At 44.5% G+C, this 19,151-nt stretch overlaps 1 protein-coding gene across 7 annotated transcripts in view; it reads left to right on the top strand.

Annotated features, from left to right (window-relative positions):
• The window catches only part of RBM33 (RNA binding motif protein 33), a 594,498-nt gene that overhangs the window by 256,098 nt on the left and 319,249 nt on the right, over positions 1-19,151 (top strand). For all 7 annotated transcript variants that reach the window (XR_014970135.1, XR_014970134.1, XR_014970136.1 and 4 more), the window contains one exon: positions 17,958-18,090. Coding sequence is in view for 4 of the 7 variants with exons in the window: in XM_085631975.1 (XP_085488101.1) it covers positions 17,958-18,090 (133 nt within the window). In the remaining 3 variants the exon portion in view is untranslated. The remainder of the gene's footprint in view (positions 1-17,957; positions 18,091-19,151) is intronic.

The raw sequence follows: 19,151 nt of genomic DNA, 5'->3' as shown, positions 1-19,151 counted from the left end.
AAGAAAACCACAGACTCTGAGTCTGATGAAGATTTTAAGGGACATACATCAAAGAAGCATAAGAGAGATTCTTCTGATGAGAAAGGAGATCAAAAAAGGCAAAAAATCTGGGAAATCTAGAGGAAAAGAATCTTCTTCCTCTTTGCCTCAAACTCCTCAAAAATCTTCTTTGAAGACCAAAGCTCCGTCGTCATTGCCGTTGACGAAGTCTGAACATATTCTTGTCCGCTCGTCGACGAAGACGTCGACGACTCCGACGACGACTGCGTCGTCGACAAAAGCCGCAACTACGACCCCTTCGACGGTGAGTGTAAGGTCGACGTCGACACCTATCCTGTCGACGACCTCGTCGACGGTGAGTGTAAGGCCATCGTCGACACCTATTCCGTCGACGACCCCGTCGACGAGGGGACCATCATCGAGCAAGCCGTCAACGGTGACTGTGTTTAAATCTTCGTCTACTAAGTCTTCTACTTTCATTTCAATTAAACGTTATGCTCCGTCGACGGGCAAGAAAGCAGAGTTTTCAACACCTAAAATTTCTCCGCTTCTCCCATCCACTATTCTGGATTGTCAGGATTCTGAAGACGAAGGGCCTTATGGTGTAGCCTATAGTCCTTCTCAACTACACATTAAAAGTCAGAAGTCTGATGATGAAGGGTTCCAGGAAGTGCAGGAACAGTTCTCTTTTAAATATTGTCCGGTTCAAGGTTCTACTCGTTATGAATCTTTCCATCAGGCTTATATATGAGGAAGAGGAAGAAGCAAATTCCAATGTTCAGGAGGACTCTGTCAGTGCCGATGTCCTTAATAACTGATTTAAGACATATGATAAACAGTTATTATCGGCGTTTTCCAGAACAAAATGCTCCGATCGCCACCTCAGCAAATATACTACAGACAGTGGTTCAGACACCAGTGGTTTAGACGCCTCCAGTGCAAAAAGTAGTTTATCCAAAATTAATAACTATTCGAGATGATTTGGTAGAGAGTGATCATGAAGATCAAACAGAAGAAGGAGAGATACCACAAGATGACGTAGATGAGTGGGATCAATATATTGTGCCAACTTCGCCTTCATCACCCCTGCCTCAGGCGAGCTCCCCACCAGAACACATAGCAAGTTTCCATGATCTGGTTGAAAAAGCCTCAAAGAGGTTTGAACTTTAATTACCTGTAAAGGAGAATGAATGTTTTCTTTATGATTTTAAGGAAACTTCTCGGAAATCTGTAAGGGCTATCCAGATTATTCAACATATATGGGATGAAGGCTTGAAATTAATGAGAAATCCGGCCTCAGTAGCAGTTTCAGTTCCAAAAATTGAAAAGAAATACCGTGCTCACGAGACTTCACCAGCGTGCCTGATTGGACATCCACGTCCTGAGTCTGTGGTAACTCAGTCGGCTCAGAGACGTTCCAAAAATCCAGTCTCCTCATGTTCGGTTCCCCCTGACAAGGAGGGAAGAAGGTTGGATAGCGTGGGAAAGTGTTTTGCGGCCATGGCAGTATCCTCCATCAGGGCAGCAAACGCTCTAGCTCTCATCAGCAGGTACAACAGACAAATGTGGTCGGATATAGCACCAAATTCTGTCCCATCTTCCAGACGACAAAAAAGAGGAAGCGTCTACAATTCTCCAGGATGGAGCCAGAGCAGCCTCGGATTCCATTGATATTGCGATGGATATTGTGTCAGTGAGCTTCAGACAGATGGCAGGTGCGGTCGCTCTTCGCAGAAAAGGATGGCTGAAATCAACATCTTTCAGACCTGAAGTTCAGGCAGAAATCATGGACATGCCTTTTGATGGGGAGAGTCTTTTCGGTAAGCACATCGATGAAGCGCTTCAGGGAATAAAGGCAGACACGGACACAGCTAGAGCTCTTGGTTCCTTGCAACAGGGCCGTTATCATTCTTTTCGTGGAAGAGGATCAAGAGGACAATTCCATCAGCGTTCCTCTTTTCAATCAAATAGGTACCAGCCTTACCAACAGCAGGGGTACTGCCAGTTCTCCAACAATCAGCAGTATCGGTCCTCTAACTCCAGCTATCAGCAGCAGGCTAGGAGAAAACCTGCTACAAGAGGAAAGACACAGGATTCCGGTAGGAGGCAGTGACATTCTTCAGGCGCCTTCAGCCCCATGTCACATCAAGCAGGTCCATTACCTTTCTCGTTATTTCAATCATTGGAAGTCAATAACATCGGACAAATAAATGGGTGTTGGATATTGTAGATCAGGGCCACATCCTAGAATTCTTACAAAAGTCTCCATCTCAACCTCCTATTCAAAGAATGCAGAAACATCTTACAACCCTCAAGGCAGAAGTATTAGCTCTTATTGTGAAAGGGGCATTAGAAGAAGTTTTCCCAGAACAACAAGGGAAAGGATTCTATTCTCACTTCTTCCTTATAAAGAAAAAGCAGTCTACCAAATGGAGGCAGGTAATGGACCTCAGGGATCTAAACAAATACATAAAGAAAATTTCGTTCCGCATGCTGTCTTTACAAGAAATTCTTCTCTTACTACGCAGAGGAGATTACATGACATCGTTAGACCTCTTGGATGCGTACTTCCATATCCCAATTCACAGAAAGCACAGACAGTATCTGCGGTTCGTGGTGGCGGGGCGCCATTACCAATTCAAAGTATTACCCTTCGGCCTAAGATCGGCACCAAGAGTTTTCACAAAGTGTATGGCTCCGATTGCAGCACACTTGAGGCAGCAAGGTCTCCAAATTTTTCCATATTTGGACGACTGGCTGATAAATGGTGCTTCGTTTCAGGAAACGCAACAGTCCCTAATATGTTGCATGGATCTATTTAAAAAACTAGGGCTCCGGATAAACAAAGAAAAGTCTTCCCTTATTCCGGCACAGTCAATTCAATTCCTCGGAGCAATGTTAAATACTCGGGAAGCTAAAGCATACCCTTCGGAAGAAAGAATTCAAAAGATTTTGCATTTAACAACATCAATAAAATCAAAAAAGTCCACTTCAATCAGGATCTTCAAATCTTTGCTGGGAATGATGTCATCCTGCATCCCATTGGTTCCCAATTGTCGTTTGCGTATGAAACCACTGCAAGAATCTCTAGACAAGCAATGGGTTCAAGCCCTGGGTTCATTCGAGGACACACTCAAAATCAACACCCGGATCAAAAGAGAATTGTCATGCTGGGGCATCAGGAGCAACTTATCAAAGGGTCTCCTCTTCGAGCCTCAGTCTCCCAGCTACGTCATGACATCAGACGCTTCACTACAAGGTTGGGGAGCACATTTACAAGACCTGGAGATTCAAGGTCATTGGTCAGCTCAAGAGGCATCGCTGCACATCAACCTTTTAGAATTAAAAGCAGTTTTCCTAGGTCTTCAAGCTTTTCTCCCCAGAATTCGTGGCTCGCCGGTGCTTGTCAGAACCGACAGTATGACAACAATGTTTTACCTTTTGAAGCAGGGTGGCACAAAGTCAAAATCCCTGTCAGCACAGGCACAAAAAATTTGGAATTGGCTCTTACTACACAACAAAGCTCTGCAGGTAGAGCATGTTCCTGGAGTTCTCAATACAAGAGCAGACTGCCTAAGCAGATCACCTTCCCTTTGCCATGAATGGGAACTGAATCAAGATCAATTCCTACGAATTTTCAGTCTATGGGGCAAACCAAAATTAGATTTGTTTGCGAATCAAAACAACAAAAAATGCAAACATTACGCAAGCAGATTTCCGCAAAAAGGATCGAGAGGAAATGCTGTACACCTTTGCTGGACAGGAATGTTTGCATATGCATTCCCCCCATCCCCTCTAATTCCGAGAATTCTGAGAAAGATAAGGTCGGAACCATGCCACATAATTTTGATAGCCCCGGCTTGGCCGAGACAGTTCTGGTACACAAAACTTCTCCAATTGTCAGTGGAGCCCAGAGTACAGTTTCCAATAATTCAGGATCTGATCTCTATGAAACAAGGACAAATTCTTCACCGGCAATTGACTTCTCTAAAATTGTCAGCTTGGAACATTATGAGCATGAATTTCAGTCGCTAGATATTCCTCAAGAGTGGCGAGAAATTTTAGCATGTGCTAGAGCAACTTTTACAAACAAGACCTATACAGCAAAATGGAAGAGATTTTGCAATTGGTGTTTATCAAGAAATCTGCATCCTTTTAAATCTTCTGCGGAGCAATTACTTCCATATTTTCTTCACCTAGCCAAGGTCGGTCTTTCTCATGCTTCTATAAAGGTTCATCTGGCGGCTATCTCCAGATACCGCAGATCACCGGATTGTCCATCACTTTGGTCTCAAAGATTGATTAAAGAATTATTAAAAGGCTTGTTCAGAAACTTTCCACCAATTAAACATCCACCACCTCCTTGGCAGCTCAAATCGGTTTTGTCTCAGTTTATGAGGACTCAGTTCGAACCAATTCACACAGCTGAATTACAGTTTATCTCATGGAAAGTGGCTTTGCTTCTTGCTCTCACCCCGGCCAGAAGGGTCAGCGAGATTCAAGCATTTTCAGTTTTGGAGCCCTACTTACAATTCAGACAAGATAAAGTAATTCTTAGGACAAATCCAAAATTTATTCCTAAAATTCCTACGACTTTCCATCTCAATGAGCCAATTGTGTTGCCCACATATTTCAAGAACCCTTCAACTGCAGCAGAAAAATCTCTGGATATTAAAAGATGCCTCAAGTTTTACATAGAGAAAACAAAATCTTTCCGTAAAACTAATCAACTACTAATAGCTTATTCTGGACCCAGGAAAGGTTTGGCCATTTCAAGAACTTCCATTTCTAGATGGATTGCATCTGCCATTGTTTTATGCCATGAAAGAGCAGGAAAACCTTTGCAATCGAGAGTGCGCCCTCATTCTACTAGAAAGATGGCAACTTCAACAGCGTTGCTGGCTGGTGTCTCGCTCCCGGACATTTGCAGGGTGGCAACATGGACAAATGTGCACACGTTTACCAGACATTATTGTCTGGATGCACAGTGGAAAGCAGATTCAGCAGTGGGCCAAGCGGTTTTGCGGCACCTGTTTCACTAAGGTACTGGTCTCTCTCTTTATAATTTGTGTAATGCATATTTATGTATCTATAATATATATTTATATGTATATAAATATATTTTCATAACTGTTAAGGTCCGTAAGTATTTTAATGAATCTTTTTTCTTTCAGCAATTTTTTCTGTATTTGCAGTTTAGCGTTAAAAAAAAAAAAAAAGAAAAAAAACACAATGCAGAGACCTGGAGACAAAGGGGTCTATCCTAGAAAAGCTATATATATATAATAAGGACTGCTATCTATTCTGATACAAGCATGTGAATCTATGAAAGATTCAATACTGGAGAAAAAACTAGTTACTTACCTGTACACTATGGTTCTCCAGTATTATCTTTCATAGATTCACATGCGGCCCGCCCGCCTCCCTGTTTCTTCTTTGGTAGACCGCCTTTATCTCTGGTTTCATCCATAGCTCACTCTTGGGCTGTTGGAAATCTGAGGTATGGTGGCTCTGCTGGGGATGGTGTATCTCTGGGCTGGCTTCTGATTGGCTGTGGTTTGGACCATATAATGAGGATAAGAGGTTACACAGAGATTTACTCTCCATGGTTTCCAGGCAGTTTTTTCTTTTACTGCTATGGTTATTCTTTTACAGTGAGACTCCCACCATGACGACGGGGAAGATACAAGCATGTGAATCTATGAAAGATAATACTGGAGAACCATAGTGTACAGGTAAGTAACTCGTTTTTTCTACCTTGGGCCTGGGAACTGAAGAGGGTCCCCGACGGACCCCTCACCAAGGCCATGCCCCTACCCCTGCAGCTCGCATGCCCTGGTGCAGTGAAAAACTACAAACTTGACAAGGCACACTGCCTGTGTGCCATGTCAACAAGCACTGACTAAAGTATAGGTAAGTCACCCCTCTAACAGGCCTTAGAGCCCTAAGGCAGGGTGCTCTATATCACAGGTGTGGGGATATCTGCATGAGCAGATATGCCCCTACAATATTTGTCTATTCTTAGATATTGTAAGTGCCAAGGCAGCCATAGACAGCACATGGGCTGGAAACTCGGCAACTCGAGTTCCCCAGCAGCATGATGGCTTCTCTGAACCCAGGAGTGTTTGGTAGCAAACAACTTCCCTTAATACACCCACACTGATGCCAGTGTGAGATTTATTAAACCACGTATAAAGAGGGCACCTCCGAGGTGCCCACTGAAAACCTACCAACCGTTGTGTGGTCTCCAACTACCACCACCAGATATGTTGCTGGACCCTTGGGTCGAGAGCCTCTACTCTCTGTGGCACATCCTGGGTGCAGTTGTCTCTTCCTCCCCTGGATGGTCATAGTGCTCGAGAGGGAAGCTTCAAAGACCTGACTCCTTTATAATGCCCCCCCCCCCCCCCTTCTCCAACTCCACCCCTCAGATGCAGGAGATGAGGTAAATCACTTATCCAATCAGGGGTAGTAGGGCTAAGCCCCTTCCCACAGGAGGGTGGCATAATAGTGGGTGTAGCCACCCCAGGTAAGGAGCCTATTGGTCCCTTTCTGCTACTCCCCTGTAACACCCCTAAATCTGGTATTTAGATGGCTCCTCCAGACCCTGAAACTATTTCCTGCCAGCCTAAGAAGAGAGAGGATGAAGAAGACGCTGTATAGAGAAGATTGAAGACACCTATTGACTTTCCCCAGCCCTACCAGCCTGTCTGCAGCTTTAAAGTCCCTGCCAAGAAAACAACACCTGTCCAGCAGTCAGCTACCTCCAAAACCCCTGGGAGGACTGCCTGCCTTTGAAAAAGACCAGAACTCTCGAGGAAAGCAGACCTGTCCCCAAGAAATCAAGACAAAGGACTCTGGGGCCCTCCGAAACCGCGATCCCTGACCACTCTGCACTTGATGCCTCCGGCCTGAGTCCAGGTGGCCGACCGGTCCAGAAAAGGTTCCCCAGCGATCCTGAGTTCAAGTCCAGCTTTGGCTGACCCCTCCTGGACTCCGCCGCCGACGCCTGCAGTATGAATCCAAAGGCTCCCCCCATCAGTGACCAGCTCCGTAAGAGAAACCAGATGTCAAACAATCCTGCACCTGAAGCCCCTGGACCTCGGAGAGCTCGACTGATGGTGGCCCTGCGACACACAGCATCCCAACTTACCTCTGCTGTCGCTGGTGTTCTTTGTGCAGCATCCGATTAAGGTACGACTCCTGCAGCCTGTTTCCAAAACAGAATTTCTCCATTCACTTGCATTGGGTGCCCAACACTTTGTTGGCACCCTGCACCCGGCCGCCCCTGTGTAGCTGGTGGTGTAAGTTTGGTGCTACCTTGTGGCCCTACCTGTGCTTGCCTAAACCTCTGAAGCCTGAACCCAGCAGCCTCTTTAACTACCTGCAAGCAGTGTGTCCTTCAGCACCCCCAGTCGCTATTGGTTAACATTGGGCCCTAACTCCAGATTTGACTTCTGCACCTGGCCGCCCCTGTGCCTCTGGTGGTGCAGTTTTGGTGCTTACTTGAACCTTGCCCTCTGCTGACCCTACACCCAAAGACTAGAACTGTAAGTTGTGTACTTACCTCCGAAACCGCATTATTGTTTTCCTCCCATAGGTTAACATTGCAAAGACTTACAATTGCACTGTGTCCACTTTTGAACCTGAAAAGTATTTTTATTTAAAAACCACTTTTGCTTCTATGAAAGTTTTGTGGTCTTAGTAAATAAATATACCAAAGTACTATTTTTATACATTGGTCTCAGATTTATTCATTGAGTGTGTGTCGTTTATTGCCATGGTGTGTTTAAGAAATGCATTAGCACAGTCCTCTGATAAGCCTTACTGCTCGTTCACACTACCACAAAATAGAGTATTAGTGCTATCTATTTGGCCTCTGTGCTACCTCTGGAGATCCACTGGACTCAATACACACCATACCTCTTTTTGGTATAGTATATGGTGAGCCAGCCTCTCACAGTCAACTACTGTGGTATTTACCAAGTTAAGAATATGAAAGAACCAGTAAATAGGTCAAGAATAAAGGTGCGTTTATGTGGACTAGTTACTATATATCCCTAGTCTCTTTTCCAGTTATGAGCTCCCTCCCATTGACGTCCTCAGCCACAAAACTAACATTGTTTGCTCCTTTTTACGTCTCACTTGATGTCTCCTGACTTATTTCTACCAATTATGTAAAGTGTGCATAGTGTGGACTTTGGCTATTACGGCAACCTGATGGAGTAATGGACCAGTCGACCAAGAAAGTTTATTAAAGTGAGTAGGCCATTCTGTAGACTGGGAACTAGAAGTGTTTTAGTCTCCCATGGGTTGCTGTAATACCCTCCACTATACTCGCCGATTTACCAATGCTATGGGATTATACTTACCATAGCACTTGTGTCCAATTATGTTTGTTTGGACATTCTTCTCATATTTCTTTTGGTATACCATGCTGTACATAAGCCTTGAACAAGCCATTAAGACGAAACGTGTTGGTTGTATGGATATTTTAAAATCAAATATATATATACATATTTATTCAATCTATACATTTATGTTGAACCTTTTTTCATAAATATTTGTTATGAAAGTGCTCTGGTGTTTACCTTGTAATGCTCATTTACTTGTTCTCCTATGAATAGCATGGGAGACTTTACAATAAAAAAGTAATTGTGAAATGTAATCGCCATCATTAAGATAATTTGCTCCAGAATAGATGGCGATCTGTACCGGCAAGTTTCAAAATATTTGTTTTATCTTTGAGATTAAATTCCCTAGTTAAGACTGAACCTCTGCCTTACTTTTCTTGGAATCCATATTCCGAGATATCTAATCTAATTGGATGTCTGGTTACCACCCCACTCCTCGAATAATTCTAATACAAGAACGTCTGGATTCGTGTTAATTGGTCAAGTCTCCGTTTTTAGACTGGTAGTTTTATACACTGAATTTGTTTAATGAATGTGATTTTACATTTTTGTCAAGTTAAATTATTTTCTTTTGCACATTTTAACATTATTGCTTATTCTTTGTAGAATAATATAGGAGTGGAAAAAAGATGTTATATAGAGGTTCTTTGCATTTAATGTTTGCATCCGTGTTTAAACAAGATAAGCAAATGAACATGTTTGGCTGTATCATCGGGGCATCCTGCATTATGTTGGCACAAGCAGTGCAGAGAATGTTTTAATTTAGGAGGCAGCAGGATACCAAGTGATGGTGATTGACTTCTCTTGGATAACTGTCCCGGCAAATTATATTTGAATTGGGTTGCTGCATGAAATTCCATTTCTTCCAGATTGTAGCCTTTCCGATATGAATCTGGGCTTGTACTGAAAGCATCGATTACAGCTTTCGCTTTAAAAGGAAGTGTTTTCCCAACGTCTCTGCAAAGCCTGTAATTATGGCACTTTAGATAGTGAAGGAATGATGGACAGTTTGTCTTATCAGATGTATAAGTAGTAGCAAGCAGTTGCAGAAAAGAATCCCTCCATCTGTCAAATAATGTCAGGCTGGCATACAGGGAATGCAGTTTAAAATGCAGGTAACATCTTCCCCAACATCTTCCATTTGCTGGTGGGCTTCTGATTAACTACAATTACCATACATTATCATACTATCAAATTCAATCATATCACTGAATTCCCATCTGCAGCAGAGGCAGCACAGTATTATTGGATCTGTTTGGAGTAGGAGCAGTGCTTGCCTACAAATATGCAGGCAATATTTTCATTTTATTTTGTCACTTCCACATATGTTTAAAACCAGTTATTGGTCTGACGTTCTATTTTTTTGCTAGTACAAACATTTAAGTGGGTCGATATAGAAAGAGATCTAAGCCAAAAAATTGCAAAAATGGGACAGATTTGGAACAAAGAAATACCCTGTGTTGCCCTCTATGAAGGTGTTTGCATATCGGTGAAAGTGTGCATGTTCCCGTGATTAGTGAAAAACGAATAATCCCTGTGAATTCGTTTTGAACTAGAATAGTGCTTCCCAAACATTTTAGAACCACGACCCAATTGTTATAACAGCCTTTTGCGACCCACCTAGCTTTAACGGATATCGTATGGGCCAAGATATTGAACCTAAAGGTGGCAGATGGTGAACTGCACTTTAACTGGACTACTTTTCAGAGTGGGGTGCTGGCCTGTGGCATCTGTTCACTAAAATCCATTTTATATAGTGCAAACAGTGTCCAAGGGCATTGGAGCACTTTACATGAGCACCAGATTACATTACTTTAGACCAGATTATATTTATTTTAAGTACAGGAGGTTAAGTGCAGCCCAGAGCCAACTTCCATATTGGAACCTGGTTTGCAAGATCCAAAGTCAGCAGCACTAGCTTTCAGACCACATTCATGTTTATCCATTTGCTTTTTTTAAAGTCCTACACAAGTGGAATGATCGCGTATATTGAGCACACGCTCTGTTGAAATGGCTTTGTGAAGTAAAAAAACAGCATAAAATACTGGAATGTTCACCCAAAGTCTTGCTTGAAAATACTTTCAAGGGTTTGTTTTAAAACTGGACATAGGGACATAGTTTAACACCTTTGCACCAGTAATTCTGGAACAGTTTTCCGAGTGCGAGTGCTGACATCATAGGCAAAAATCTTTTACAGGACGATCTCCTTAACTCAGGCCCTTACATGAATCCTTCACTGCTGCAGGGTCCATGAGAAACATCATCTTTAACATTTCTAGACAGACCAGACCTTTCCTCTTTATTTTGTTTTACCTCAGCGTCTGAAGAACATCTTGCACCAGTAACTTTGATGATCTTACAGACATTCCTCCAATGTCCCCCTTCCACATGTACAGCACTTCCACAGACCCAATCAATCTTAACTGAAACACCATATTTGGCATCCCATTTCTTCACAAAACCTGGCTTCTTTAGTTGCTCAAGGTCACCCACCTGAAAAAGAACACTCTTATCGCAGCTTCTCGCATCTTACCTTTCCTATTGTTGTCTTTGCTTCTCAAGCACTCTTTGGCATGAGTTGCTCTGATCATCGATTTTAATCACTTTGTACTTAATTGACCTAAGCAACCAAAATGGATACAGCATCGAGGCATGTAGACAGCCCCTTAATTAGCTAAATGGGGACTGTGAGAAAGTGCCATCTTTCTTGCATGGTATGCCCCCACTTTTTGATGAATTGCTGATGTACTTTGAGTGTGCCCTGGGCTCTTGTCAATCAGGTACCCAGGGCATATGTCCCTTCCCTAAAACTGCATGAAGCCTAAACCCAATTGGCATCTCTGGCCACATGTCAGCCCCTGGTACACGGTACCCTAGGTACCCAGGGCCTTGTGACCAGAGAAGGCCCCTAAGGGCTGCAGCACTTATTGTGCCACCCTTAGAGGCCCTGTACCCTGACATACACACACTGACTTTGCAGGCTGAGTGTCTTGGTGTAGAACAAAACAGAGAGTCGACATGGCACACATCCCTGTGTGCCATGCCCACAACACACACTGCCCTGGCATACCTCAGTCAACCCTCTAGCTGGGTGCCCTATGCCAGTGGTGTGGGTACAGGTGCATGAGCCCTGTACCCCTACAGTACCCAGGTCCATTCCTGGGCACTGTAAGTGCAGTGCTGCCATTAAGAGTATATGGTGCTGGGAGGTCGTCAACACAAACTCCACAGCACCATGATGGCTACGCTGAAGACTAAGAAGTTTGGTATTAAACTTCTCAGCACATTAAAACCGCACTGATGCCAGTGTGGGATTTAATGTAAGATGCACGACAGAGGGCAACTTTGAGTTGCCCCCTGAACCTAACCTCTAATCCACGTCCTGTCTGAGGGGCTGCCTAGGCTGCCACGCTGCAGACATGTTGCTGGACCCCTGGGTAGAGAGCCATCCGCTCTCCTGGGCATGCAACAATGCACATCCTGGGCGAGGTGCTAGTTCTTCTCCCCCAGGATGGGCAGGGGAAGCTTCAAAGGCATGTCGCCTTTGTGAGCTTCTCCAGGCCACTTGCTGTACTCAGCAACTGGCCCCCACCGATTCTGATCCCCACTCTGGCGGGAAGACTGGCGGGAAACCACAAGGGAGGAAAGGGGGCCTCTGCCAACCCCACCCCTCGGGTGGGGGAGGCGAGGTGAAGCACATCTCCGGGCTCTCGCCATCTTGAAGATGGGGAGCCCTGCCCAATCAGGACTAGGCTACTGCCCCCCTCCCACAGGAGAGTGGCAGGATAGGGGGTGTACCCACCCCAGGGAAGGGACCCATTGGTGCCTACCTTTTACCTACCTGTAACACCCCTAAATTTAGTATTTAGGGGCACCCTGAACCAACCTTCCTCAGATCCCGATTCCGAAACAAGCAAGAAGAAAGAAGACCTGCCGTGCAGCTGATAACAAGAAGACGACACCAACTGACTTGGACCCACCCTACAGGCCTGTCGACCCTCGAATCTGTGTGAGGAGGTGCCATCTTTCATGCATGGTATGCCCCCACTTTTTGCTGAATTGCTGAATGTACTTTGACTGAGTGTGCCCTGGCCAAATAGGTGCCCGTGTTCCTTCCCTAAAACCTAAAACCCAAATTGGCAAACCCTGGCCATATGTCAGCCTCTGGTAAATGGTACCCTAGGTACCCATGGCCTTGTGACCAGGGAAGGCCTCTAAGGGCTACAGCACTTATTGTGCTACCCTTAGAAGCCCTGTACCCTAACACAAACACACTGCCCTTGCAGGCTGAGTGTCTGGGTACAAGACAAAACAAAGAGTCGACATGACACACATCCCTGTGTGCCATGCCCACAACCTACACTGCCCTGGCATACATCAGCCACCCCTCTAGCTGGGTGCTCTATGCCAGTGGTGTGGGCATAGGAGCAGGAGCCCTGTGCCCCTACAGTACCCAGGTCCATTCCTGGGCACTGGAAGTGCAGGGCTGCCATTTAAGAGTATATGGTGCTGGGAGCTCGTCAAACACGAACTCCATAGCACCATAATGGCAACACTGAAGACTGAGAAGTTTGGTATCAAACTTCTCAGCACATTAAACCCGCACTGATGCCAGTGTGAGATTTAATGTACAAAGCACTACAGAGGACATCTTAGAGATGGTCCCTGAAACCTAACCTACAATCCACGTCTTGTCTGAGAGGCTGCCACACAGCAGACATTTTGCTGGACCCCTGGGTGGAGAGCCCCCAGATCTCCTGGGCCTGCAACAATGCACATCCTGGGCGAGGTGCTAGGTCTCCTCCCCCAGGATGGGCAGGGGGAAGCTTCAAAGGCATGCCGCCTTTGTGAGCTTCTCCAGGCCACTTGCTGTACTCAGCAACTGGCCCTCACCGGTTCTGAACCCTACTCTGGCGGGAAGACTGGCCGGAAACTCCAAGTAAGGACAGGGGATGTGCCAACCCCATCCCTCAGGTGGGGGAGGCGAAGTTAAGCACATCTCCGGGCCCTCGCCATCTTGAAGGTGGGGAGCCCTACCCACTGAGGACTAGGCCACTGCCCCCCTCCCACAGGAGAGTGGCAGGATAGGGAGTGTACTCACCCCAGGACAGGGACCCAGTGGTCCCTGCCCCTTACCTACCTGTAACGCCCCTTAATTTAGTATTTAGGGGCAACCTGAACCTTCGTTCCTCAGATTCCAGATTCTAAACTAGCAAAGAAGAACAAGAAGAAAGAAGACCTGCCGTGCAGCTGCTAAGAAGAGGAAGACAACAACTGCTTTGGCCCCAGCCCTACCGGCCTGTCGACCCTGGAACCTGCTCCTGCTAAATCCCGGCACCTCCTGTGGCCAGCAACCTCACAAACCCCGGAGGACCTGGCTACCTTGTGACTCTGAGCACCTGGGACTCCCACGAGCAGTGGCTCTGCTCAAAGCAAGTTTCAAACCCCTGGCATCAGCCCGGAACCGCAAACCCTGCACATTCTGCACCTACCAAGCCTGGTCTGTGCCGGAGTGGACAAAGACCACGAGGACGTCCCCCCAGCGACTGTGACCCTGAATCCGGCACCCAAGTGCGCTCCTCGACGCTCCTAACGACACCTGCAGCCTCAACACCAGAGACCCCCCCCCCAACCGCGACCAGCTGAGTGTAAGATTTCCCGACTCGAAATGACACCCTGGCGCCCTGCGGCCCCCTGTGCCCAGTTCCTGGGTGCCTACCTAACCTTCAGCTTCCCAAATTACCTCTCGAAGTGGGGTCGCACCTGAAGAATCTTCGTCCTGAGCTTGAAGAATTTGTTAATCACTGAGCTTCTCCATTGAAATCCATTGAGCGCCTGACGGCTCAAAAGCACCCTGCACCCAGCCGCCCGAGTGCCCCTGGGAGTGCAACATCTATCCTTATCTACTTCTCTACTTGCCCTGAGTAAGTGACCAGGAGCCCAGCTCCCACAGCCGCTTGGCCTGCTTGCGAGCAGCCACCAACCAAGGCCCCCTGCCCGCCATAGGATAACATTGGGCCTAACTCTCTCTGCACCCGGCTGCCCCTGTGCTGCTGAGGGTGTAACAACTGTACCTACCTAACCTTGGGAGACCCCTGAGTCTATGCCCAGAACCTTAAATCTGCCAGTCAAGTACTTACCCAAAAGCCGATAATTCACTTTTTGTTACATAGGGTAATATTGACTGGTTTCACTTGGAAATTCTTCTAAGTGTCGAGTTTTGAAACTTTAAAATATTCACTAAAAATCAGCCGATCAACGAAAACAAAATTACTCACCTGCTATCAGGAGAGATCCCAGTGCTGGATCTTGGTGCCCAGCACTGACCCTGAAAAGTAATTCCAACCGTACTTACCAATAACTTGATTTTCCTCCATAGGATAGCATTGCCTGGTTTTTGCCAGAAATTCTTCTAAGTGTTGATTTTTCAAACTTACAAATATTCCTAAAAAATCGCCTGTGTACCAAAAACGATTTCTTTCAAGTGTTTACAGGAAATGCACCAGGGTTGAATCCAGGATCCAACCCTGAGTAAGATAATCATACGTAAAGTAACTGAAATTGCATTTCCTTACAAAGTCCCATTGAGCTCAATGTTATAATTGTGTTTGAATTGTGTTGCCTATTGCAACAACTGTATCTATTGCATTCAAAAGTCTATTGCCTATTGCAAGTATTTAACTAAAGCATCTCATTCTGAGAAAGTATATTTTGATGCCTATTGTTGGTTCTAAAATAAAACAAATATATACTTTTATATACAAACCAGTGGCCTAGAGTTCAGTTCTTGAGTGCGTGAGAACATTTGCTGACTTTGTACAACAAATGCTTTACACTGTCCTCTGATACTGCCTTACTGCTCGACCAAGCTACCACTTTAGAGAGTAAGGTTATATCTAACTTTATCCTCTGCCAAACCTCTGGGGACTGTGGACTCTGTGCACACTGTACCTATTTGGGAGCAGTATATACAGAGCCACTTTCTTACAGGGACTGCTGTGTAACCACTGCCTTTTGCGGACCAGCAGTGGAATCATGTCATGAAACCACATTCAATGACAGTGACGAGAAAAATTAACTGAGCCATAACATACTGGCACCAGCAGATGCCCAGATTATTAAGCATGGTAGGGCTGTACTTCAAAACTGGATCTGACATTGCTGTCTGACAGATTTTGTCAGGTGCTATTACCCAAAAGCAAGAGCCTCACAGCAGTGCTGCCTTGTTGTTCGTTTGGCTCTCTGGCACCCGACCCCAGATTTATGTTTCTTGATATGTAGGGATGGTGACATCCATCATTGCCAATACAGCTGCTGTACATGAAATGCAAGTGCAATGGGACAGACGGGTCATGTGCATTTGTCTAACCATTTTTAATGTCGATGAAACTGTAGAATGTCCCTTCTTCCCAGGTCCAGAAGCATCTGCAGAAAAGTCCGATTCCCGTACTATACGAACAGCTCTCATGTTTTACATTGCCTTGTCGTAGTACTTTTGAAAGTCCAATAGATGTTTGTTTCCTTTGTATCACTAAGCGTGGGTTGTCTTATTGCTAAATCTGCTGTTCTACTCTGGAGTATGTAGGGTGCACAGCTAAGTGGTTCTCTGCACAGCTTCACTCACTAGATCGAAAACACATTGTACTAGAAAGAAAGTCACAATCAGTTTCTTCGAGGAGTGTATTTGTTGCAGACATGTTATGTTGTATAAATCTTCATTTATAGTTCATATATTCACTAAATGTTACTGTATGGATATTTATACAAGTCAAACCTTTACAATATGACAGATTATATAAAAGAATCTGTTTGCTTCCCCGCAATCTTTCTGCCCACTCCAATATAATGGGAAATATGGCTTTGTAATCTTTTCCGACAGGATGAGTCTAGAATAGGTTCTTTCTCCAAAAGGAAAAAAGGTTAGTTAACAGTATCAGTAGTTTTGCAACTGGAAGTAGTTGTAGATTCACATAAAACCACCCCTCTTCCCAGGTGAAGAGTTTTAGCGCACTACATTCCGACATAATGTGATGCATAACTTCACTCATTAAAGGATGACAGTGACCGTGTTGGAGCACGTGAGTTTCGGTTTAGTCATGGAGACCTGTGATTGAAACCCAAAAACATTGCGATAAGATGTTTTCTGGACTCAACTACTAGAATGAAGGAATTATAACTTTTCGAATCTAGAATAGCCTCAATAATAAAGCTTTTTACAAGTGGATTTCTTATATTAATATAACCGTTTTTCTAGGCCTTTGATTGTATGCAACTTACACATGCACTGACACTACTATATGGATCCTGACAGTAGTATTAATACTGGGTTTTACAGTGAAAATCGAAATAGCCTTCTAGATCACAGAAAGGACTTTTGTAATCATCTTGTGCTACTTGAGTTGTACTTTAAAGAAAAATGGTGAAATGAAAAGTATTTCATTTGCATTTGTTTAGCTGCTATAGTTGCCTTTCTGTGTGTAGAAGATGTTTCAGCTGCTTCTCAATGGGCTGAATTAATGACAGAACCCGTCAGTCAGCAATTGGACCCTAGTGTAGCTCAGCGTTCTCAGAGTTCCATGACGCCACTATGTTGTCTAGAAGGCCCCTTAAGCAGAGGTTTGCATCAATTTTACGTTTTTCTCAGTCTGCTCCAATTGTCGTGATTTTATTTTGTCATCTCAGCTGGATTCTCCTGCTTTTTAATTAGAGAATAATCCAAGAGGCAGCTATTGAAATTGTCACATCTGACTCCACCTATTGTTTTGAAATTGTGCCGAGCAGGTAATTCTCTATTATTCGCTCAAGCTTCCAAATTTGAATCTGTCTTTAGATTTTATTCAATGTGTTCTTCCTAGATTATTTGATTTTTTCCCTTCTAGCAAGACCTACCTCAGGACGAACAAATTGACTCACTCTTGGCCTAGCATCGAGATTGAGCACAGTAGAAAACAATTTCTGCTGTTTACTTGTCCAGATATACAGAGTCTGATATGCAATATAAAATTTGGTTGAAGCCTTCTAGTTAAAGTGATACATTTTGTTTGAATATTAGGAATGGAAATATTTAACCTATTTGGCTCGAAACTGAAAATGCTTCACAGATCTGTAAAGAAACTTACCATAGGATCATTTTGATTTTCTTAATTCACCACAAATTTAGATTATTACCTTTAAAGCAAAGCTGCTTTCGTTTTCCTATCACAGGTGATGCTAAATAGACAGCAGATAAATGTCAACTGCGTTTTCTAAAGGAGAAAGTCAATTGAAATAATTGAAAAGGGCTCACTAATAAGTGGAAAGATTCTAATAAGGTGGAGAAGAAATTGAATCCTAGTGGTATTAAAGAAGTATAAAAACGTGGCATAATTTCCACATTTATTCTGAATCTGTGAGATTTATTTTGGGTATTGCAGAATAGTGACAAGTTTCAACCATTAATAAATCAATACTTGTTCAAGGAGATTGATTGTTAATATGGTTAGTTGTTCAGTTAAAAAAAAATCCTAATGGTTTCTTTCTTTTTCTGTCACTGTTTTACACCAGGGTCCACCAGATTTTCCACCGCATGCTCCGCCACATATTCCTGGAAATCTAAACCAAGGACCAAGACTTCCTCCTCCAGATCATTGGAGAAGCCCTCCCCCTGTTCAAGAGAGGGATCAGTTTTTCATTGGAGGTAAGTCTTGGAGGTGTGATGGGTTTCACATAACACTTTTTTTTTTGAGCGAGGTAAACTACAAATAAACAGTTCTATAGTTTTTGACGTTTGTGCTATCTAGTAAATTATATTAATCTGTTAACAGTAATTTCGTCCTCCACAAATTACTGTGCTTTTAGAGTGGTTTTACAAAGATAGGACTTAGAATAGAGGTTGTGACAGGAGTGTGGTACTGGTTTTGGAAATGAAGAAAAAAAAATCCAGAGTAACATCAGCTGGGGTTCAAATGTGGCAGGAGACAGGGGATGGAGTCTGACAGAGCTTACATATTTATTTTTTAAAACATCTGCTCCAACAAAATTGACAATATGGACTCGTATTACTAAAACAGGCTTACTTTTCTGATGGCAAACAAGCTGCATTTTAAAATACACACTGCCTTGCAGGCTGAGTGTCTGGGTGCAGAACAAAACAGAGAGTTGACATGGCACACATCCCTGTGTGCCATGCCCACAACACACACTGCCCTGGCATATATCAGCCACCCCTCTAGCTGGGTGCCCTATGCCAGTGGTGTGGGTACAGGTGCATGAGCCCTGTGCCCCTACAGTACCCAGGTCCATTCCTGGGCACTGTAAGTGCAGTGCTGCCATTTAAGAGTATATGGTGCTGGGAGATCGTCAACAGGAACTCCACAGCACCATGATAACTACACTGAAGACTGAAGTTTGGTATCAAACTTCTCAGCACATTAAACCCGCACTGATGCCAGTGTGGGATGTAATGTACAATGCACGACAGAAGGCATCTTAGAGATGCCCCCTGAACCTAACCTACAATCCACGTCTTGTCTGAGGGGCTGCCTAGGCTGCCACACAGCAGACATGTTGCTGGACCCCTGGGTAGAGAGCCATTCGCTCTCCTGGGCCTGCAACAATGCACATCCTGGGCGAGGTGCTAGGTCTCCTCCCCCAGGATGGGCAGGGGAAGCTTCAAAGGCATGCCGCCTTTGTGAGCTTCTCCAGGCCACTTGCTGTACTCAGCAACTGGCCCCCACCGGTTCTGACCCCCACTCTGGT

Source organism: Triturus cristatus, chromosome 10 (genome assembly GCF_964204655.1).
Source record: "Triturus cristatus chromosome 10, aTriCri1.1, whole genome shotgun sequence".
Lineage (NCBI taxonomy): Eukaryota > Metazoa > Chordata > Amphibia > Caudata > Salamandridae > Triturus > Triturus cristatus.
This window is presented reverse-complemented; position numbering and strand designations above follow the sequence as displayed.